The sequence below is a fragment of the Mobula hypostoma genome, chromosome 4 (assembly GCF_963921235.1).
Source record: "Mobula hypostoma chromosome 4, sMobHyp1.1, whole genome shotgun sequence".
In the NCBI taxonomy this organism is placed as follows: domain Eukaryota; kingdom Metazoa; phylum Chordata; class Chondrichthyes; order Myliobatiformes; family Myliobatidae; genus Mobula; species Mobula hypostoma.
Window position 1 is genome coordinate 35,441,607 of NC_086100.1, and position 23,314 is coordinate 35,464,920.

Consider the following 23,314-nt stretch of genomic DNA (forward strand, 5'->3'; position numbering starts at 1 on the left):
CTTATAACTTAGTCCCTCAAGTTTTGACAATATCGTCATATCTTTTTCTACAATTTTTCAAGCTTATTATGTTCTGTGAAGATAAGATTTAAATTCATATGTGTTTAGGGAAAGTAACTTTAATTGTATCTACATGTACATGTAATGTTGTGTTCAGTTATGGTTGACATTAAAGCCTTTCAATTTCTTTATGGTTTCTTAGCATATAAAGTCTAAGAATGTACTTTAAAAACGGAGTGATTTTATCCATTATAAATGTTCATCAGGAACCATATAACCGACTTAACACTGCATTTTAACCAATTTGCTCAGGTCTATTCTGAAACAAATAATTAAATTATTATATTTGACAGTTCCACAGTAGCAAAAGAAATCCCTACCTGATTTAAAGAACTGGAATTGCCTATCACGCTGCCCTTGGGGAAAGGTACATGGACAAGCAGATAAACTTTGATTCCATTGAGATGGACTTGGCTCCAAATAATACCACTGCAAACATTTTGCTCTGTAATTGATCTGTGAGTTATTCTGATTCAGTTGATATACCCATAAGCCTTGCAAATCTAAAAGACAACCAGAGAATATTAGTGTTGAAACGTTTGCAAATTTTGAATGTAATGTTAAGACATACTGATTGGCAACGTATGATCACATTTTAAAATTAAATTGTCTCAAACTTAACAACAAATTACAATTAAAAACTTCTAGAAATAAAAATCAAAGATTCAAACTACATTTATTATCAGAGTATGCATGCAGTCTACAACCCTGAGATTCGTCTTCCCCACAGACAGCCATGAAATAAAGAAAACCATGGAACTTGTCCAAGAAAAACATCAACTACTCCCCCACGTACAGAAAAAACCTCACGAGCGGCAACATATAAAGTGCAAAAAACACAGAATATAAAGCACAAAATTGAAAGAGTCCAGGCATATTCTGCTTAGCTCAGTGTTCGTTATCTGCAGGCTGTCCCAATTCAAAATTTTCCAAATGAGCAACAAAAAAAAGGAACGACCAGAAATGAGTCATAACTTGAACCACAGAGTCCAATCCACAAACCACATCAATTAAACTTTGCCCAAGACTCAGAACACCAGCACCACCCTCCGACACCATCGAGGGAGAGACAGAGATCATTTGAATGCAGGGACCTTCCTCAGGGAGCAGCAAGCAAGAAGGAGAGAATGACAGTGTCGCACGGAAAACTTCCTCTGGCTGCAGGGAGTGAGAGGCTGGCAGACAGTGCTGAACACTGACTCGCCTCAACGATTTCAATCTTCCTTGGCATTTTATCATCAGTAAAATCAGCGAGGAATGAAGTTGTTCATGGGCCAACGCCTGCCTCCAGGCTTCCTGGCCTCGATGCTGCACACTTGGCTTGAAACCTCACAGAACAGCCTCAGAGACAACAAAGCACCAAATTGCTCGATCGGCCTGAAACACGCCACCAAAATTTAGATCATATACTCCAAAAGTAGCAGAACCACATTTGAAAGAAAAAGAAAATGTAGAAGTGAAAGAAGTAGATTTGTGAACCATCTGGAGGACAGAGGTGCATTCCTGCCATAAATCTAGAAAAAGTGGAGGGTCTGCACAGCCTTCTGGGACAGGCCAAGTACCAGCTTTATGCAATGAACTTCTCTGGGCTCCATTTGAGCTGCTTACGAAGGGAGTGGAGGAGAATGTAGCAAGGAAAAATTAGGAGCCCACTGTCTGTGCTTTACGGTTTTCTTCGTTCTGTTGTATACTGGCACGGCTTCCTTCCCTGAGAGATCCAAAAAGGTATTGAACAATGTGCAATCATCAATAGCCACCTGTCCTTCTGACCTTAAGACAGAAAGCAGGTTACCAATGAACTACCTAGCATGTTGCCCTGAGGAACTTGAGTGATCTCTAGGAACATGAAGAATTCATCTACAATAATTACAAAACCTGTGTGATGTACAGTTTCAACCACAACAATATTTTTATCTTACTGTTCATTGTCTTCAATTTTACAAGAGCTCCTTAATAGCACACTTGATTAAATGTTATTTTAATATCAAGGGCAGCCAATTTCACCTTGCCCTTGGAATTAAGCTCTTTAGTCCATGTTTGGTCCAAAATGGTGATGAGATTGAGAGTCAAAATAGGTTAAAGGGTCGGCACAATATCATGGGATGAAGGGCTGCTACTGCTCTATGCTCTATGTTCAAATAATCCTGGAAAAGAAAAAATTAAGGGATATTGTTGAATAGGTTATTGGTGGGTTGGTGTTGTTAATTAGTAATGCAGTCACATCTTCCATCATGCTGTTGATCATTATGTGTAGACAGACTGGATGGTAAATGTCCTTAATGAATTTGCTTCTTGTGTGAGCAGACACATCTGGGCGGTAGATGCCAGTATTATTAGCCTGTGGTGCGGCTCTCTCTAGAGCACAGGACTTCAGTATCACATTTGGAATCTTATTTGTTTCATTTCCATAGCCTTTGCTATATTCGGCGCTGTTCATGATTTCCAAATGTCAAATGAAGGAACTCAATATGCTGAAGACATTTCTGTAATGGGGGATCACAGGATAAAATCAAGGTGGATCATCTGTTTGCTTTTATCTGAACAAAATTGTGATTGTTTTAACCTTCACTTTTCAACTTGCATTGATGAAAATGGGGACTGCCATTGAGAATCCGCCTCCTATTAATAAGCCACTGGTATTCATAACTAATCACGGCAATATGGCAGTGTTTTAATCTGATATATCTGTTGTTACATCGCTTAGCTGCTTTGATTGTATGCTATTTTTCATTGTTTACTGTAGACCACTTAACTCCAGCAAGTAGTCCCACGTTGCAGCTTTAGTAGATTGGCGTCTAGTCTTTAAGTAATCCTAATGCTTATCCAGGATCTTCTGCAATGTTCATTTTATCAGGGCTCAATATTGTGACATCAGGTATGGGCATGGAAATCTCCTGCTGATTGCGACTTTCCATCTTCCCTCAGAAAATGATTCTGCATGAAGTGATTTGAATTGACTGAAGACTGACTTCTACGATGATGGCATCTCAAAAGATAGCACTGGCGATTTGCAATCAGGGTTCAATTTCCTCCGATGCCGGTAAGGAGGTTGTAGATTCTCCCTGAGTATCCTCTGGGTGCTTCATTTTCTCCCACATTCCAAAGACCTACTGGTTAGGGTTAGTAAGTTCTGGGCACACTATGTTGCTGTTGAAAGCAAGGTGACATTTGAGTGCAACTGGGCAAGAGTCATTAAGGCAGCTCACCATGTTCTTCTTGGGCACTGGTATGACTGTTGCCCATTTGAAGTAGGTGGGAACCTACTACTGCAGCAATGAGAGATTGAAGATGTTCTTGAACACTCTCACCAGTTAGTTGGCATAAATTTTCAATGCCCTGCCAGGTACACCATCAGGGCCTGAGATCTTGTGAGGGTTCACCTTTTTGAAAGACGTTCTGGCATTGGCATCTAAGGCAGAGATCACAGGGTCACCAGATGCAGCATGGATCTACACAGGTGTAGTTTTATCTCCCTTTCAAAGTGTGCATAAAAGGCGTTGGGCTCATCTGGGAGTGAAGCATCTCAGCATTCGTGATGTTAGGCCTTGCCTTGTAGAGAGTTATGGCCTGCAAACCCTATCACAGCTGAAATTGTGTCCGATTCCATCTCTAACTTCAATCTGAATTATTTTTCACTCTTAAGATAGCCTTCTGTAAGTCCTACCTGGACTTTTTGTATTGTTCTGGATCACCGGTTCCAAGTTACCCTCTTAGTTGCTTAGAAATATATTGCTGTTCATAGTTACTGGATAAAAAAAACTTGAAGCTTCCTAAGTACCAGTACTTTGCATTATGGAATGCAGTTGTGTAAGGTGGGGTTTCACCACAATCTTCCAAAGAACAATTACAAATGGGTGGTAAGCCATTGACCTTGTCAGCTACATCCACTTTTCACGAATATATAAAAGCAAAATTATACGCACATGCCCAACTCCTGCCTCTGGATGTGCAATTTTTCCTTTTTCAAATATTTGCACAATTTCATTTAGAAACTCATTAATAAGCCTGGTTCAACCAGACGAGTCCGAGTGCAATTATTTACATTTAAATAAGGTCATCTTTGTAGGATACAATGAATGAAAACAAACCTGCATTTGCTCCTTTTCTCTTATCAGGTTTAAATCTTTCAGAGTCTGGAAGGTTCATTTGTTCATCATTTTTAAAGAATCCACTGCCACTATGACAAAAAATTAAAAAAAAATGCATTATCTAAAATATCAACTGTTTTCCTTCAATTGTTAAGTAATAGCAAATGATTCCATATTAACTAGCTGATTTTTAAGAAAATCTGGGGTGAAATATATTCCATCAACTCTGTGGAGAGGTCTAGGTGAGACTAGGCTCCCTGTTTGCCCATCCTATATTCACAGTGATGTGCTTCACAGCTTAGGTTGGGGTGGCACGATAGCGCAAGCTTCAGTGTTAGCTGTAAGATTGGAGTTCGACTCTGTCCATTTTCTCTGAGGAGTTTGTACATTCTCCCCGTGACCATGTGGGTTTCCTCCACGTGCTCTGGTTTCTTCCCACAATCCAAAGACATATGGGTTAGGAATAGTGAATTGTGGGTATGCTAAGTTGGTGGTGGAATTGTCCTGACACTTGTAGGCTGCCCAGCACAACTCTCACTGATTTGATTTGACACAAACAATGCATTTGACTGTATGTTTCAATATACACGTGACAAATAAAAACTAATCTTCAATCTTTATTTTGTTCCTGTGAATTCATTTTCAAGCATCTGCAGGGGACCTATGTAGTGACTTATCTGGAGATTATATTAATCAAGTAACTGGCACTTTTACAGGAAGACATGGAATTCAGTCAGTTTTATATTTACCAGTTTACTGGGTTACTCAAAGAATCAGGCACTTGCATCTATTCTAACTCCCTCCATTTTGTTTCAATAAAATGCCTATGATTTGCTGAACGACTCCTCAAAGTTCACGTATGAAGAATTCCTCATGTGAATGCCAGGGTTTGTAAGGTTGCATTCATGGAAAAAGATCAGCTTTGCCTGTTTTTTATGTGAACACCACCTGGTAGCTGAATATTTTGTCACCACTTTGGCAAGTAAATTGCCAATCATTTCATGCATTACCTATTCTAGTGGATTATCTCACATTAGATATCAGAGCTCCAATATGACTAAGTGAGCCTTAGGCAATAAGATGAACAGATCAGCATGAAACAAAACCAGAAGCATTCAGCCTCTCTGGAAAGTAAAACAGTTAATATTTCAAATTTGAGGTTTTTAATGTGTCATCAGATGTCACATCCAAAGTCCTGCATTTGTGCATTCTGACTGTAAAACCAGGCAGTCACTATGTACCATTCCCGAGAAAAGTCTGTAAACCGATTTTTCAGAAACACTTCCTATAATTCTTTTATTTCATTGGATGTCTTCCACATTCACCCTCACTCTTATAATTAAACTAATGCTGCATATACTGTATTCAGTTGTTAATGAATACCACAAAGCATTATTACTGGTTTGAAAAATTCTTTAACATTTTGAGAGAGAATTCCTGGTTTCCAGGAGTCAGGTTTTCTGTACCTTGGGGAGGCCCTGTGTTGGTTGCTTGGACCATTCGAATGTCCTGAAAATTTGCAGCATCGCAGTAGTAATCCTCAGGAATAGACATTTTCGTAAAGACAATAACTCATTCTTATGGCTTGAGGAGGTGAAGGGTGAAGGGGTGTGGTGGATGGGGAGGCTGTAGGGTAAAAGCAGGAGTCTGGGCAATGGAGGAAATACAATGAATCCAGAATTCTGGCTTATGTCATAGCAATTCTGAGTCTAATTTGTTTAAACTACCCATTGGCCCTTTCAGAATATTGATTTTTCTATTTCATTTTCCTGTGCAACCTATAGGAAAGCAACTTCTTCAGCTTCTTGAAGCAAATCTTTGATAGTGTTGCTAAAGTTAGCCTCTCACTGATGTCAGGTGGCCATGCTGCAAGTTGAATTGTAGTCAAAAGAGTGTGGGATTCTGAGAAATTGTTTTCTAGTGTCCGTAGTCCTCTGAAGAATTTTATTGCCTTTGGAAATGAAATTACTCAGAGTGTGATTTTTCACAATGTACTTGTCTTTTTGATATATTTCTGTTCTTTTGCCTTGCAGTGATGAAGTGGCTGCCGATGGGCTGGGGTAGGAAGTGAGATGCACAAGTTACACTATTGTACCACATCTACAGATTGATATTTCAAATGCTTTGAAAGGGTGCAGAATAAAAGATCAGCTCATTTTTGTAGCTCACAATTCTGACACCATGTTTATGTGAAGAAAATTAGATTAAGGAAAAGACCTTGGTCACAAAAATCTCCATCTGTAAGTTGGTTACCAGGTTAATTATATTAATATAGGCAAATTATCTTCTATTTCTAAATAGTTTCAGAAGTGCACGGATTTAATAAAGCTCACCTGTTGTACCCAATAACAACGTTTTTGGATGGAAGCTTTGAAACATCCCAGTTCATTGCTCCAAATTTATACAGCATTAAAACAAATGAATAAGTTCCATCTGTGGTTATCACTGCTTGAAAGGTATTTGACTGTAATTAAGAACAAAGATTATTAATGCTTCAGGACAAAGGTTAACTGGCATAGCCAGTTTTTATTGCCTATCAATAATTGTTCTAAGATATCGGGTACAGGGTTCCAGCTATGATGAAGAAGGACTTCAAGTTTAACTAATCATATTGGTTCTACCAGAGGAGTCCAAGTGCAATTATTTATATTTAAATGAAGTCATCTTTGTAGGATATAATGAATGACAACAAACCTGTATTTGCTCCTTTTCTCCTATCAGGCTTAAATCTTTCAGAGTCTGGAAGGTTCATTTGCTCAAGTTTAATTAATCATATTGGTTATTGGGGTCTTTTTCTCTAGTCAGGGAAATCTGGAACTTGAGGGTCAGGTTTCAGGTAAGAGTGGAGAAATCTTTATCTGTGATCTGAGGGGTAAGATTTTCCACACAGAGGGCGATCTGGAACAAGTTGCCAGAGGACATGGCAGAGGCGAATACATTTACTATGTTTAAAAGGCAGAGATGCAATACAATTGGACAACGATTACCTGCCCTGTTGGTTGTGGGAATGCTTAGCTTTATCTATTTCAGGTTGATTTTGCTGCCCTGTGTTGCATTTTCAAAAGTTTGGCACCCCTTTTCTCACTTAACCTCACACTATTCCTGGTACATCTTTCTGCACTCCTCATTGAATTGATTTCAATGTAATGATGGAGTGATGGAATGAAGGATATGCCAGGCCATGGGCTTACGGATTATGCTAGTGCACCCTTCTGTTGCTGTACCCTGAATGCCCAATGTCCTGAGTCTACTTGTCAGGAATCAGGCTACTCCATAGCTGTTGACCAAGCAGGATCCCGTGAGCCTGAGTACATTTGTGAGACAGCTCTTTCAAATGTGCACCAGTTCCCAGAAATGTGAGGTGGACTTCACAAGATCAACTGGGTTGTGATGTCACTGCCCAGGTTAATGGCAGACAATACCTGCTGTTTATTCTTCACACTCTGCTTCAATAAAATCATTGTGGTTGAACTAGGTGATTGGTCAGGCCACTTCAGAGGACAGCCACAGAGTTCTGGAGCCACATATCACTGACAGCAGATAAGGTTAATGCACTTTCTTCCCTTGAAATACACTCAGTGGCCATATTATTAGATACATCTATTCATTAATGCAAATATCAGCCAATCATGTGGCAGCAATGTAGAAGTATGCAGACACGGTTCAGTTGTTGTTCAGACCAAATATCAGCATGGTGAAGGAATTTGATCTAAGTGACTTTAACAATGGAATAATTGTTGGTGCCAGATGGGGTGTTTTGAGTATCTCAGAAACTGCTGATCTCCTGGAATTTTCCACACACACTAGTGATCGCAGAGAATGGTGTAAACAACAAACCATCCAGTGAGTGGCTGTTCTGTTGGGGAAAACACCTTCTTAATGAGAGAGGTCAGAGGAGAATGGTCAGACAGTTTCAAGCTGATGGGAGGGCAACATCATATAACCATACATTACAACAGTGGTGCGCAGGAGAGCATCCCTGCATGCACAGCGCATTGAACCTTGAAGTGGATGGGCCACAACAGTAGGATACTACAGAGGGTTCCCCTCCTGTACCTAATGAAGTGACCACTGAGTATGTTTGTGAAGTAAAATTTTTCACAACAACTTAGCAGTAGTATGACCAACACTGCTAAAATTTGTTTTATTTTCTGTTGCAGATTATTAACAGAATTTAAATTCCATAGTTGCTGTGGTGATCTTTGAATTTGTGTTTCTGCATTGTTGGCCCAGGCAGTGGTTTAAGTTCAAGTTTAATTGTCATTCAACCATACACAAATATAGCCCCAAAAGAAAGAGTGTTCCTCTCAGGCCAAGGCCCAACCCAGAACAGATTCTATTACCCCATAGAGGCACCCCCCCTTGGCATCTCCTCTTCTGGGCAACTGCAACAACTGACCCCATGGTCTAGGCATAGTCCTTGCCCTAAATGAGGCAACACAGCTCTCCTTGCCATCGGTTTCACAAATGAACCAGCACTTGCAGCATTCTTCGTTACCAATATCCAACAGGGTCTTGTGATCACAGTGAAAACATCCTATACAATCACTCACAACTGTTCTGGTCTATGCACCATCCAATAGTACACAAGTCCAGGTGACAACACAGCAACGGTACGCAATACGTCCAACTCCAATACTATCAAGCAACTCACTGATGGGATATTCCTGTAGTACCTGATGTTCTTACTATCTAGCGGAGACTTGTGATCATAAAAAAGATGAATAAAATGAAGAAATACACCTTTGATTGGACCCGGCAAGGCCGCTACATCTGTGCGCGCCACCATCTTACTAGTGGTTGTTACCAAATGAGTATCCAGGTAATTTAGCAACTCTGCATGACATTTATTGATGAATTAATATAAAAATAATCGAGCATTTACACTAATTTTGAGAAAAAATATGCAAGAATAATACCTCGTCTACTGGAGAAGAAGGATCTGCAGTTACATTAACCCAGGTAATCTTCAAGGTCCATTTTGCCTTATAGGTAATTGTAAAGTTCTTTTCTATCATTTTCTCTACTGTCTGTACCAAGTTAGAAGGATTCAAACCAAATGTTTCATATTCCTATAAAATAAATGTAACAAAATCCATATCAGTGATTAAGAAATATACATTACCCGGTGTTAATTGGTTGTTATAGGAACATCAGAATCCAGATGACTGAATGAAACCGCTGACAAATCCAAAAGATCTTATTCTTTAAATGCTTACTCCACTTCCTTTAATTGCTTTCCACATTATTAGCTCATTGATAACCTCATTCAGTATGCTCTGTATAAAGTAGTTAAATTTAAGTCACCTTTTGAAAATCATGGACATTCACAGAACAGAAGGTGGGCATTTTGCCCATCAAGTCCATGCAGTTGAAATATGTGCTTTAAAAGGTTACTTAATCTTCCAAAGTCTCCATTTGTAGCCTTTAGTTTCCTGCTCTTCAATTGCTCAAGGTATCTTTCAAATTTAATGAGGGTTTTTCCCTTTATCATTCTTTTATGTAGTGAATTCCAGACCCCTGTTATTCTTTGGCCATAGGCCCATTTTCCTCAATTCTTTTCTCACACTTATACCAATGAACTTACTTTCTTCCCAATTGACTGAATGCTGTGCTGTGTAAAATAGGTCCTTCAAGCTTGTTTTGTCTAGACCTTCTATATATCTGAATAAAATCATGTCTCAGGCTTTCTTGTTCCCTTAGAAAACATCCTTGTCCTTGTCGGTGTCTCATCGTTGCTATAACTCTGGCAATATCCTCCTAACTCTCCCCTGCATCCTCTCTAGTTCTATTTAATCTTCCTGTATTGTATTAGCAAGAACTGTGGCTGTGGATATACAGTTCAAACAGACCCATTCTGCTCTCATGTTTTATGCTTCTGCCATTGAAGGCAAGTAGCATCCAAATGATTTCATTTTTAAAAAATATTTTGAATCCTTCAATTCCTCTACACTTCTTAATACATTGCTGCTTCTCATATATTCCCTGAACTTGTCTGCATTGCCCAACATTCCCCAGATCAAAGTCTATTTTCAACTTTTGGTCCACTCCAGTCCATGATATCTTCCTGCAGGTTATGCCTTTCTTCCTTACTCATACCCTTTCATTCAGCAGAATTCTCAGTTGTAGATCCTATAATTAGTTGAAGTTATTTCAATATATCACAAACAACAACTGAGTTACCTCTGAGCCTATGGAATCCCATTGTACACAGAGCAGATGACAAAACTTATGTTGATTATTGTCTTTTCCCTTCTCGCACACAGCCAATGTTTATATGATTTCCTTTGTATGCCATGAGCTTTTACTTTACTAGACTTTATCAAGAATTTTGCTAAAAATCCATTAAATATCCACTGATCCGTACCACCTCCTCTATCAATTTCTCAAAAACAATGCAAGCAATGCTTGACTAACTGGTACTTCTCAAAATGTTGATGGGACAGTAATGATCCCATCACTAATGACTTGGCTGTTTATTTGCTTTATCCTTTACCCTCTTTTAATGGAGGTGCATTTAAGAGGTCTACACCCTCCAGCCGCATTCCTATATCAGAAATATAATACCCAGTGCAACCACAAAGAAATTAGAACCGATATTTCAAATCCTTCTTCAATCCCAATGCATATGCCAATTCCTTCTGTTTCTCTTCCAACTTCACATACAGTGCATTTTTAGGAGGTGCTATTTCCTTTATTATTTCCATTCTTTTCATGTATAAAAAAAAACTTTGGATTTTACCTGCCACTGTCTTGTTAGTCGCTCGACAAAATGATCTTCTTAATCTCACCCCTGCTTTCTTTAAGATCTCAGCAACTGCATTAAGACTGCCCCATCATACCCATGCATTCCTTTCCAACTATGGGAGTCTGTGTTTGGAAGGTCCTCTTCCATTTAAGTTTGAGTTTGCCTTATCTGGTTTTGTGATAACCTTAAACCTTTCATTAGGGGTCATATCCTGAAAACACATTTTCTACTCAAGGACAAAATACTCTGCATTCACTTGTTTATAGGGAATTATGCCTTAAATTGCAATCAAGGTAATGCATACTAAATGCTGGAGGAACTCAGCAGGTCAGGCAGCATCTATGCAGAAGGATAAACATTTGACATTTCGTGCCGAGGCCCTTCATTAGGACTGGAAAGGGAGGGGGAAGAAGCCAGATTAAGGTGATTGAGGCAGCCAGGTGAGGGGGAAGGTAGGTGGGTGGGGGAGGAGGGATGGAGTGAGATGCTGGGAGGTGTTAGGTGGAAAACCTAGAGGGCTGAAGAAGAAAGAATCGGATAGGAGAGGAAAGCGGCCCATCGAGTCTGCTCCACCATTTCATTATGGCTGATCCAATTTGTCTCTCAGCCCCAATCTTCTGCTTTCTCCCCTGATCCCTTCATGCCCTGTCCAATCAAGAATATATCAACCTCCGCCTTGAACATACGTTTGTACAAAACACAGCTGCCTGCGACAAAGAATCCTACAGATTCACCACTCTCTGGCTAAAGAATTTCTTCCTCATCTCCATCCTAAAAGGATACCCACTATGCTGAGGCTGTGTCCTCTGGTCTTAGACGCTCCCACCATAAAAAAAAGCATCCTCTCCACATCTATTCTATCAAAGCCCTTCAGCATTCAAAAGGTTCCCATGAGGTCACCCCTCATTCTTCTGAATTCCAGTGAATACTGGCTCCGAGCCATCAAATGCACGTTGCTCCTCCAAACTGAGAATGGCTTCATGATGGCAATAGATGAGGTCATGGACCAACAAATCAGAATGGTAATGGGGAGTGGACCTAAAATGCTTGGCCACAAGAAAACCTACCCTGTTGCAGATGGAGTAAAAATACTCAACAAAGTGGTCCTCCAATCTACGTTAGGTCTCACCAATGTAGAGGAGGTTGCACTGGGGACACTGGATTCAGTAGGCGACCCTGACAGACTTGCAGGTGAAGTGTTGCCTCACTTGGAAGGACTATTTGGGACCCTGAATAGTGAGTGCTGAGGGAGGAGGTGAAAGAGCAGCTATGCACTTGTGTTGCTTGCAGGGATAGGCACCAGGAGGGAGAGTAGTGGGGAAGGTTGAGTGGATAAGAAAATCATGGAGAGACCAATCCCTGTGGAAAGAGGAGAGTGGGGGAGATAAAGATGTGTTTTGGGGTAGCACCCTATTGAAGATGGTGGAAATTGCGGGAAATGATGTAGAGACTCGAAGGGTGGTAGGTAAGGTCAAGGGGAACTCTACCTCTGTTATTGCAATGGGAAGATGGGGTGAGGGCAGATGCCCAGGACATGGAGGAGGTGTGGGTGAGGGCGATGGTAGAGGAAGGGACACTGAAGAAGCAGGATATCTGAAATGCTTAGAATGGAAATCTTCATCCTGAGAACAGATGTGGTGGAGGCAAAGGAGCTGAGAAGTGGGAATGGGATTTTTACAAGTGAATGGCAGGAAGAGGTAGGTTTAAAAAAGATATCATCAGACAGTCGGTCTCCAGAGATGGAGGCGAAGAGATGGAGAAAGGGGAGGGAGGCGTTGGAAATGGACTGAGTGAATTCAAGGGCAGGGTGGATGTTGGAGGGAAAGTTGATGAAATTTGACGAGCTCGGCAAGAACGCAGAAAGCACAAGCGCAGTCGCCAATGTCATGGCGAAAGCGTTGTGGAGTGTTACCACTGAAGGCTTGGAGCACGGACAGTTCCATGCAGTGAACAGAAAGGCAGGCATACTGCAGCATGTGGGTGCCCATGATTACACCTTGGGTTTGCAGAATGTGGGAGGAGCCGAAAGAGAAATTATCGAGTGTGAAGACCAGTTCCATCAGACAGAGGAGGGTGGTGGTGGAGGGGAAATGGTCCAGTCTGTTATCAGCTTATTTTCTCCCTTTCCTGATGGCTGTTGAAGTGTTAGAATTTAAAAGCTGGAATAAATAATTAAACTCAATAAACATACAATAACAATAAACATGAACCAGGAAGTACATCGTCTGCTGAAGGCTAGACCTGTGGCACTCAAGTCTAGTGACCCAGGCCTGTACCATTAAACCTGGTATGATTTGCAGAGGGCTATTTCAGGGGCAAAGAGACAATTTCAAACAAGATTGGAGGTGACATCGGATGCACAGCAACTCTGGCAGGGTCTGCAAGACATTACTTCCTACAAAGTGAAACCCAATGGCCTGAATGGCAGCGATGCTTCACTACCAGCTGAACTCAACACCTTCTATGCAAGCTTTGAAAGGGAGAATACAACTACAGCTGTGAAGATCCCTGGTGCACCTGATGACCCTGTAATCTCCATCTCAGTGGCCAATGTTAGGCTGTCTTTAAAGAGAGTGAACCCTCACAAGGCGGAAGGTCCCGATGGAGTACCTGGTAAGGCTCTGAAAACCTGTGCCAACCAACTAGTGGGAGTACTCAAGGACATTTTCAACCTCTCACTGCTATGGGTGGAACTTCCCACTTGCTTTAAAAAGGTGACAGTTATACCAGTGCCTAAGAAGAATAATGTGGGCTGTCTTAATGACTTCGCCTGGTAGCACTCACATCTACAGTGATGAAATGCTTTGAGAGGTTAGTCATGACTAGACTGAACTCCTGCCTCAGCAAGGACCTGGATCCATTGTAATTTGCCTATCGCCACAATAGGTCAACGGCAGACATAATCTCAATGGCTCTCCACATGGCTTTAAACCACCTGGACAACACAAACACCTATGTCAGGATGCTGTTCATCAACTATAGCTCAGCATTTAATACCATCATTCCCACAATTCTGATTGAGAAGTTACAGTACTTCTGTTTTTGCATCATTTTTAAAATCTATTCAATATATGTAATTGATTTACTTGTTAATTTATTATTATTATTTTTATTTTATTTATTATTTTTTTCTCTGCTAGATTATGTATGCATTGAACTGCTGCTGCCAAGTTAACAAATTTCACATCACATGCCAGTGATAATAAACCTGATTCTGATTTTTGTTTTGTGAGCAAATGTAATCAATGTAAAAATCTTACTTTTTAAAAATACATCTGGGATGTGTTTTGCAGGCAAAACACTTTTGGAAATGTATTTACAATTGTTACCTGTTAAAAAAAACTTAAGAAAATTCAAATATATTCCAAAATTTCCTTTTAACACAAATGCAAAATTACTTTGTTATTCACAAATGATCCACGCTCTCTCTAATGCTAACTTTGTTGCATGGACCTTGTTTCACTGGCATGCTAGTTATCAGACCCAGACCCATTTTATATCCCAGTATATATTCCATCCCCCACAACTATTCTTCAATACCTTGTTTATTTCAATGGAAATTTTTAGCAACATTTAACAGCAAATCCACCTGATAGAAAACTTCTCCATGTGAGAGGTATGCATTGATCCAAAACACAGCAATCATCGGTGGTTGGGAATTGCTTTGAAATCCATTTTGAAACGGGTTTGGATAATTGTACTTTGCAGAGTTTGGTAATGGAAAAACTATCAGCCCATTCTCTGTAAACTGTCAACAAAAAAGATAATCGGTGAGTTAACCAGGTAATTTAAGTATATTGGAAAAGAACAAGTTGACAATGATACATTTCAAAATTGAACAAATCTAATTTGGAACGGTACAACTCATGTTAATAATTTGATAGAAGATAATAACAGTGATTTGTTATCTGAAAGAATGCATAAAAATGAAGTAAACAGCACTATCAGGCATGTAAGGACCAGAGGACAAGTGTTCTATCTATCTATCTATTTATTGATTAATTGATTGGATTGATTGAGATATCACATGGAATAGGCCCTTCGAGCTGCGCTGCCCAGCAACCCCGGATTTAACCTGAGCTTAATCACGGGACAATTTGGAATGACTAATTAATCTACCAATTGGTGTGTCTTTGGTCTGTGAGAGGAAAACGGACCACCTGGAGGATACCCATGTGGTCACGGGGAGAACATACAAACTCCTTACAGACAGCAGTGGGAATTGAACCCGGGTCACTGGTACTATAAAGTGCTGTGCTAACCACGACACTACCATGCTGCATCTCTCACAGTCCACTAGACTCAGATTTGGTGCAATTGGTCACTTGCTAGATTGAAAAGTTGAAGGAAGTGGGGAAATGCCACTAATAGATCAGTCATGATCATATTCAATGGTCAGGAAGGCCACTCCTATTTTCTTGTATCCTCATGTTCAAAATGTTGTTTTGGCACAAGCCCAGCTACAGAAAAGGCAATCTATCTGGTGACAGGCTTGTAGTACAGAATGCCAGGTACAGAATCCTTGTGTTAAAGATGAGTTCCCTTCTGCTATACTGGAATTCAGAACTTCAGAGTTTTGGACAGCTGTTCCTGCCACTTTTCTCTTATCCTGGGCTTGCTGGAGCTACATCTTCCTGGACACACCCAGGAATTCTACAGTCATGTTCCAAATACTCAGAACAGGAAGACTGAGATACATAAGAAAAGTTCATCACTTTGGTTAGGGAGTTACTGGTGAATTTGTTTATGTGTCTACCTAATTGTGTGCAATTGCTCATTGGTAATAACTCTGCCAGACTGCGGCATTGTACCGCAGAGTAATCACCTTATTACCAATTGTTTCTTGTGATCAGTCTATGAATAGACTGAAATTACTTACATAAATTGAAGGCAACCGAGTTTTCCCAAAAGTGAAGAACATCTTAGGCTCAAAAGTGGGACTGACGAAATTATTTATTTTTGTAGCTCTTTCAGCAGACGAACTATCCTTCAGTCTTTTATCACCAGCTTGATCTCCGTATGGAAAAAGAATCACATCTAAAGAAAAGAAATCCAAATATTCAACAAAAAAAATTTTTTGATTACTAAAGAAGAGAAACAAATTTTCACAAACTTATTTTTTGAATTTCGACCTGGCAGATGTTAACTCTCCCTTCCTAACTATCAGTGAGGGTTTGATACACCTGGTTGTTTGGTGCACTCATTTCTGTAAGTGATTTAAAAGAAAAAGATGAAGTGTGACATGTGGATTTGATACATGCAACCGGGATCAAGATAATCATTGGAGGAGCATCGAGGATATGGCAGTGTACTCAAGAAGGAAATCAGGAAGGCGAAAATGAGGCATAAGATAACTTCAGCAGAGAATCATTGAAAGAGAATTTTTGTGTGCTAAAGAGTAAAAAGTAACCCGAGAGAGAATAGGGCCCCTCAGAGACCAAAGTGGGCATCTTTGGGTGGAACCACAGGAGATGTATGAAATCATTTAGGAGTATTTCTCCTCTGTTATTACCATAGAGAAGAACATCAGAATCAGGTTTAATATCATTGGCATATGTCGTGAAACCTGTTAACTTTGCGGCAGCAGTACAATGAATTACATGATAAATATAAAAAAAACACTAAATTACAGTAAGTATACGTATGTATATTAAAAAGATAAATTAAGGTAACTAGTGAAAAAACAGAAATTGAAGTCAATTTCTGCTGAAGGGTCTTGGCCAGAAACATCTACTGTTTACTCTTTTCCACAGATGCTGCCTGGCCTGCTGAGTTCCTCCAACATTTTGTGCGTGTTGCTCAGATTTCCAGCATCTGCAGATTTTCTCTTGTTTTTAAAAAATAAGTAGTGAGATCTCATGAAGCTCAAAGATCTCAGAACTTAAGATATTTAATGGAGATGTCTTGAGGATAGTCCATATTACAGTGGAGGTGATACTGGATGCCTTTAAACATATGAAAGTAGATAAACTTTCAGAGTCTGAAAAGGTAAATGCAAACACACTGTGGGAAGCTGCAGAAGAAATCAATTGTGATTGAGGGTGAATGCCTGCAGCAGAAGGATGCTATGGAAAGTTATATTGCATGATATCCAGGTAGAGCTACTTTATTGTGTGTATAATTTGCTTGATTGCAGGAAGCTGAAGGTGATGGTCTTAAAACAGGAGACCCATGATTAGTGGTGTTCCAATGGGTCATTGCTCTGCCCATGGCTGTTTGTCATCTATGTTGATGATTTGGATGAGGATGGTTAGTAAGTTTGCAGATGATATTAAAATGGTACAAGGAGCTTAGAAAAATAGAGAGCTATGGGTAACCATATGTAATCTCTAAAGTAAGTACATGTTCGGCACAGCATTGTGGACCAAAGGGCCTGTATTGTGCTGTAGGTTTTCTGTGTTTCTATGTTTCTAATAGGCTGTGTAATTGAAAGTAAAGATGGTCATCAGGATTTATAAAGCAATCTAGATCAGCAGGGTAAGTGGGCTGAGAGGAGAAACAAATAGAGCTTAAATTTGATTAATTTGTAGCAATTTGGGAGGATAGATGAGGTTTGGACTTTCATAGTGAATGGTAGAACCCCGGGGAGTGTTGTAAAATAAAGGAGGAACAAGCACACGGTTCCCTGAAAGTGGCATCACAGGTTCATGGGACAATGAATAACACTTTTAGCATGTTAGCCTTCATCAGTCAGGGCATCAAGTATTCAAGTTAAGATTTTAAAGTGTTGTTAACATATTAATGAGATCACCCTTAGGATACTGTGTTCAGTTCTGGTCACCATGATATAGGAAAGATGTCATTAATCTGTAAGGACTGTAGAAGTGATTTATGTGTATATTCCAGTGCTTGAGGGATTGAGGTATGGAGAGAGAATAAGCAGGCCAGGACATACTCAACGGGGCATTGGAGAATGAGGGGTGACCTTATAGAGGTGTATAAGCCACAAGAGGCAAAGGTAGGGTGAATATACAGTTTTTATCCTCCAGGGTTGGGGAATGAAGAACTGGAGGGCATACGTTTCAGGTGAAAGGGGAGAGATTTACTTGGAATTTGAGGAGCAACTTTTTCCACCTAGAATGGTCAGTACATGGAATGAGCAGCAGGGGGAAGTTGCCGCGACTAGTACATTAACAACATTTAAAAGGTGCTTGGATAGGAAGTTTATGGATGGGAAAGGAAGAGGGATTATGGGCTGAATATGGCAAATGAAACTCGCTTATATGGGAATCTAGGTTGGCATGAATCAGTTGGGCTGAAGGGCCTACTGTGGAGCTGTATGGAACTATGACTTCATAGAAACAATTCTCTCAAAAAGGCTATTCGTTCCAATATGGTTGTTGCTTCTGGGAAAGACATATCCAATTACTCTCATCTCTCTGCTCAAAATGAGAAAAGTACAGTTTACTTCTTCATCTATGTAATCCTTTGAAAGTTATTAGTGCATTTGCTTCCATCATCATTTAACATCATGCATTATAGATTACAACAAATCAGTTTTAAAATATTATTTCATTGCTCCTTGCTATTCAACCCAGTTCTTGCTTCAAAACTATTTGATCTATTCCATAGTAGTATCACATTTTTACATCAAACTTAATTTCATATCATTTGAGATAATTAATGTACTTACGTCCATCTGATTGTATTGGTTGAGCTGTTGTTGACATTGTAGTTGTAGTGGTTGTAGTAGTGGTTGTTGGTTTTGAAGTTGTTTTAGTGGTGCTTGTCGATTTTGAAGTAGTTGTACTGGAGCTTGTCAGTTTTGAGGTGGTTGTACCAACACTTGTTGGTTCTGAGGCAAATGCAGTGGTGCCTGTTGGTTCTGAAGTAGTTGTAGTGGTGTCTGTTGGTTTTAAAGTAACTGTAGTGGTATCTGTTGGTTTTGAAGTAGCTGTAGTAGTGATTGTCAGTTTTGAAGCTGTTGTCGTGGTGCCTGTCTTTTCTGAAGTAGTTGCAGTGGTGCCTGTCAGCTCTGAGGTAGTTGCAGTTATGTTTGTTGGTTCGGAGGCAATTGCAGAATTGGCTGCTGGTTCTGAAGTAGTTGTACTGGTGCCTGTTGGTTCTGAAGTAGTTGTACTGGTGCCTGTTGGTTCTGAAGTAGTTGTAGTGGTGCCTGTTGGTTCTGAAGTAGTTGTACTGGTGCCTGTTGGTTCTGAAGTAGTTGTAATGGTGCCTGCTGGTTCTGAAGTAGTTGTAGTGGTGCCTGTTAGTTCTGAAGTAGTTGTAGTGGTGCCTGCTGGTTCTGAAGTAGTTGTACTGGTGCCTGTTGGTTCTGAAGTAGTTGTAGTGGTGCCTGCTGGTTCTGAAGTAGTTGTATTGGTGCCTGTTAGTTCTGAAGTAGTTGTAGTGGTGCCTGTTAGTTCTGAAGTAGTTGTAGTGGTGCCTGCTGGTTCTGAAGTAGTTGTATTGGTGCCTGTTGGTTCTGAAGTAGTTGTACTGGTGCCTGTTGGTTCTGAAGTAGCTGTACTGGTGCCTGTTGGTTCTGAAGTAGTTGTATTGGTGCCTGTTAGTTCTGAAGTAGTTGTACTGGTGCCTGTTGGTTCTGAAGTAGTTGTATTGGTGCCTGTTAGTTCTGAAGTAGTTGTAGTGGTGCCTGTTGGTTCTGAAGTAGTTGTATTGGTGCCTGTTAGTTCTGAAGTAGTTGTACTGGTGCCTGTTGGTTCTGAAGTAGTTGTATTGGTGCCTGTTAGTTCTGAAGTAGTTGTATTGGTGCCTGTTAGTTCTGAAGTAGTTGTACTGGTGCCTGTTGGTTCTGAAGTAGTTGTATTGGTGCCTGTTAGTTCTGAAGTAGTTGTACTGGTGCCTGTTGGTTCTGAAGTAGTTGTACTGGTGCCTGTTGGTTCTGAAGTAGTTGTAGTGGTGCCTGTTGGTTCTGAAGTAGTTGTACTGGTGCCTGTTGGTTCTGAAGTAGTTGTAATGGTGCCTGCTGGTTCTGAAGTAGTTGTAGTGGTGCCTGTTAGTTCTGAAGTAGTTGTAGTGGTGCCTGCTGGTTCTGAAGTAGTTGTACTGGTGCCTGTTGGTTCTGAAGTAGTTGTAGTGGTGCCTGCTGGTTCTGAAGTAGTTGTATTGGTGCCTGTTAGTTCTGAAGTAGTTGTAGTGGTGCCTGTTAGTTCTGAAGTAGTTGTAGTGGTGCCTGCTGGTTCTGAAGTAGTTGTATTGGTGCCTGTTGGTTCTGAAGTAGTTGTACTGGTGCCTGTTGGTTCTGAAGTAGCTGTACTGGTGCCTGTTGGTTCTGAAGTAGTTGTATTGGTGCCTGTTAGTTCTGAAGTAGTTGTACTGGTGCCTGTTGGTTCTGAAGTAGTTGTAGTGGTGCCTGTTAGTTCTGAAGTAGTTGTAGTGGTGCCTGTTGGTTCTGAAGTAGTTGTATTGGTGCCTGTTAGTTCTGAAGTAGTTGTACTGGTGCCTGTTGGTTCTGAAGTAGTTGTATTGGTGCCTGTTAGTTCTGAAGTAGTTGTATTGGTGCCTGTTAGTTCTGAAGTAGTTGTACTGGTGCCTGTTGGTTCTGAAGTAGTTGTATTGGTGCCTGTTAGTTCTGAAGTAGTTGTAGTGGTGCCTGTTAGTTCTGAAGTAGTTGTACTGGTGCCTGTCAGCTCTGAAGTAATTGCAGTTATGTTTGTTGGCTCTGAGGCAATTGTAGAATCACTTATTGGAATTGAGGTAACCGTAGATGTTGTTGGTATACTTCCATTTGCAGGACTGGATGTCTGATTCAGTGTTGCACTTGAAGGACTTGCTGTTGCACTGGTGCTGGAGGGAAGCTCTGTGAATGCAATCAATTATATAATGACTAAAACAACAGTGTCCAAACAAATTTCAACATGTAAGGTGATGCAAAGGCAGTTAATATCTCAGTGAAGGAAATACATTTGGAGGAAGTTTTGAAGTAGGTGGATGTAGCAAGGAAGTAGAATGGAAGATACAAGCTTTCCGTTTTCATCCAACTAAGAGCCTTGCTCTAATTTAGGAGTACTTTCTCATGTTCTGGTGCCACCTCCCAACACCATTCCATGACCCCTGGAAATGAATAGTAGTTATCCCATTTATTCATTCATTTTGTGGATCAGTCTATCACTGGGAAGGCAAGGATTCATTGCCCATCCCTAATTATCCTTGAGAAGCTGACGGTAAACCATCTAGTTAACCCATGGCCTTCTGGAGCAGTGAAATATTTCCAACAGAAGGTGGCAGGTGAAGCAAAAGGTCATTTGGCCTCCCAAGACTGCTCTACCATTTAATAAGACCATGAGTGGTCTGAATGTATTGTTACATACCTCTGTTTAACAAGAATCTGTCTAACTTTTCCTTTAAAATAGTTAAAAAGAATCTCTGCTTCCAATTCCCTTTGAAGAAGAGAGTTTCAAACACTCACAGAATTCTGAGAAGAAAAATCACCTCATTTGTATTTTTTAAATGGGTGGCTTTTTGATTCTTCCATAGATGAAAACATCCTCCCTATATCAACCCTGTCAACATCCCTCAGGATCTTATATATTTTAATCAATACATCTTCATCCTTTGTCTACTATAGCCAGACATATTTGAATCCAATATACTGACTTGCCCTGGAGCCCATGGGTGTCAAAGGACTTACATGTAAATCACATCTACTGCCCTGCCCTCATCAATACACTCAGCTACTTCTTCAAAAATTCTATCAGATTGGTCATTCAAGATTTGCCCTGACAAAGCCAAAAGCAACTAAATAATCGTTAATCTAGTCCTCAGAATTCCTTTTCCCTAAAACATCCCCACTGTTGATATTAGGCTCACAAGTCTACAATTACCAGAATTTTTCCTGCTGCCTCTTTTGAAAATGGGGACCATTTTGCCATCCTCCTGTACTGACTACCAAATATTAAAGAATCTCTGCAGAAGCCACAGTAATCTTTTTCCATCTTGCTCTTGAGATTTATCCACTTTTAAGTTTGCCATGGCATCAAGTAATTCTTTTTCATTTATGGCAATTTGCACTAGAATTCTATTTTCCCTTCCACACCTACAAAATATGTTTCTTTTGTATACCACTGAAAAGTACACATTTAAGACTTTACCAGTACCATGGCAAGTTCCACACACAGATTTTCACAGTTGTTCCTAATGGGATCTACTCTTTTCCAGGCTATTTACCCCCCTTAATACAAGCTAAATAATCTTTGGAATTATCTTAATCCTCTGAGATTTTCTTGACTCCTCTTTGCCTTACTAATTTCCTTTCTAAGTGCCTCCCTACACATTTTATAACCTTGATGGCTTTACCCCTTCTTTATTTCTCTAAGCTTGCCATATGCTTCATATTTTCCACTTTATCAAGTCCTCAATATGCCTCAAAATCTAGTGTTGCATTTACTTGTCACCATTGTCTTTCAGTCCTACAGAAAGATGACTATTTCTTCTTCGAGTGCTTCCCACTGTGGAAATGGAAACTTAGATTCTTATAGTCTAGCTTTACCATATCCTGTCTTATTTTAATGAAATTAACTTTTTCCCAATTTAAAACTTGTCTTGTATTCCTTCTTGTATAACTTACCCAGCCCTGAAGATAAGTTCCCATAATGGTCCTTCCCCACTGGTCTAGCTACCTACTCTGGCAAAGCACTCTCCTGGACAGTCCTGAAAAATTACACCCCCTCTGACTTTAAGGCAGTTGCAGTTAATATTCTGGAAATTAAAATCCCCAGGTCCACTCAGGAAAGAAAGAAGGAAAGCGAGAGGAGACATGAATTAACCTTGGCAGAGAAGGTAAATGAGCACCCTAGGAGATTCTATAAGAGTCTGGCAATCCAGACATTTTGACAATGAGTGAGGCACGTCAATCAGGAAATAGCTAGTTTAAAGAACAAGGTGCTGGGTACACTTTCTTCTATTGGGCAAACTGAAGGAGGAATTCAGTCTAAGAGGAATGAACTTACACAATATGAACTTGTCTAGTTGGCTCCTCCAACAGAATTGGCAAACACTTTATTTCCCTTCAGTTCATTCTCACGTGGTCATTATGGTTATCAGTGCTGAAACCTCAACCCTGGAAGCTTCAAATGAAGCCAAGTAGTATTACCTCCTCCATACGATAAATAATTTTTCCCTAAATCATAGTGTAAATTTTGTCCATTGAGATGCACAGTGAAGTTGACCTTTACCATGACAACTTCCAAGAAAATACAGGAACTAGTGCCAGCATAATATAGACTATCTTCTAGCTCACTAAAACCTTGGAACATTCTACACAATTTCTGCAGGCCACAGAAATCTGTCTTGATTTTACAATTGCTCCACAAAGGCATGCAGCCTATGAAGAAAAACCAATGAATCTACAACAGAACTATTCTCAGAAAAGACCAACATCAAACCTGGCAGAGTCATTGTCCTAGCACTTTCCTTAATCTCTCAAATTATAAAGTTTCACCTCACTTCTAGCAGA

At 40.1% G+C, this 23,314-nt stretch overlaps 1 protein-coding gene across 2 annotated transcripts in view; it reads right to left on the bottom strand.

The window, feature by feature from the left end:
• Positions 1–23,314, bottom strand: part of LOC134345238 (uncharacterized) — a 192,641-nt gene that overhangs the window by 47,936 nt on the left and 121,391 nt on the right. For both annotated transcript variants that reach the window (XM_063045582.1, XM_063045581.1), the window contains 7 exons: positions 18,530–20,659; positions 15,776–15,933; positions 14,486–14,644; positions 9,068–9,220; positions 6,482–6,612; positions 4,149–4,237; positions 381–563 (listed from right to left, as the gene is read on the bottom strand). In XM_063045582.1, the coding sequence (XP_062901652.1) occupies positions 381–563; positions 4,149–4,237; positions 6,482–6,612; positions 9,068–9,220; positions 14,486–14,644; positions 15,776–15,933; positions 18,530–20,659 (3,003 nt within the window). The remainder of the gene's footprint in view (positions 1–380; positions 564–4,148; positions 4,238–6,481; positions 6,613–9,067; positions 9,221–14,485; positions 14,645–15,775; positions 15,934–18,529; positions 20,660–23,314) is intronic.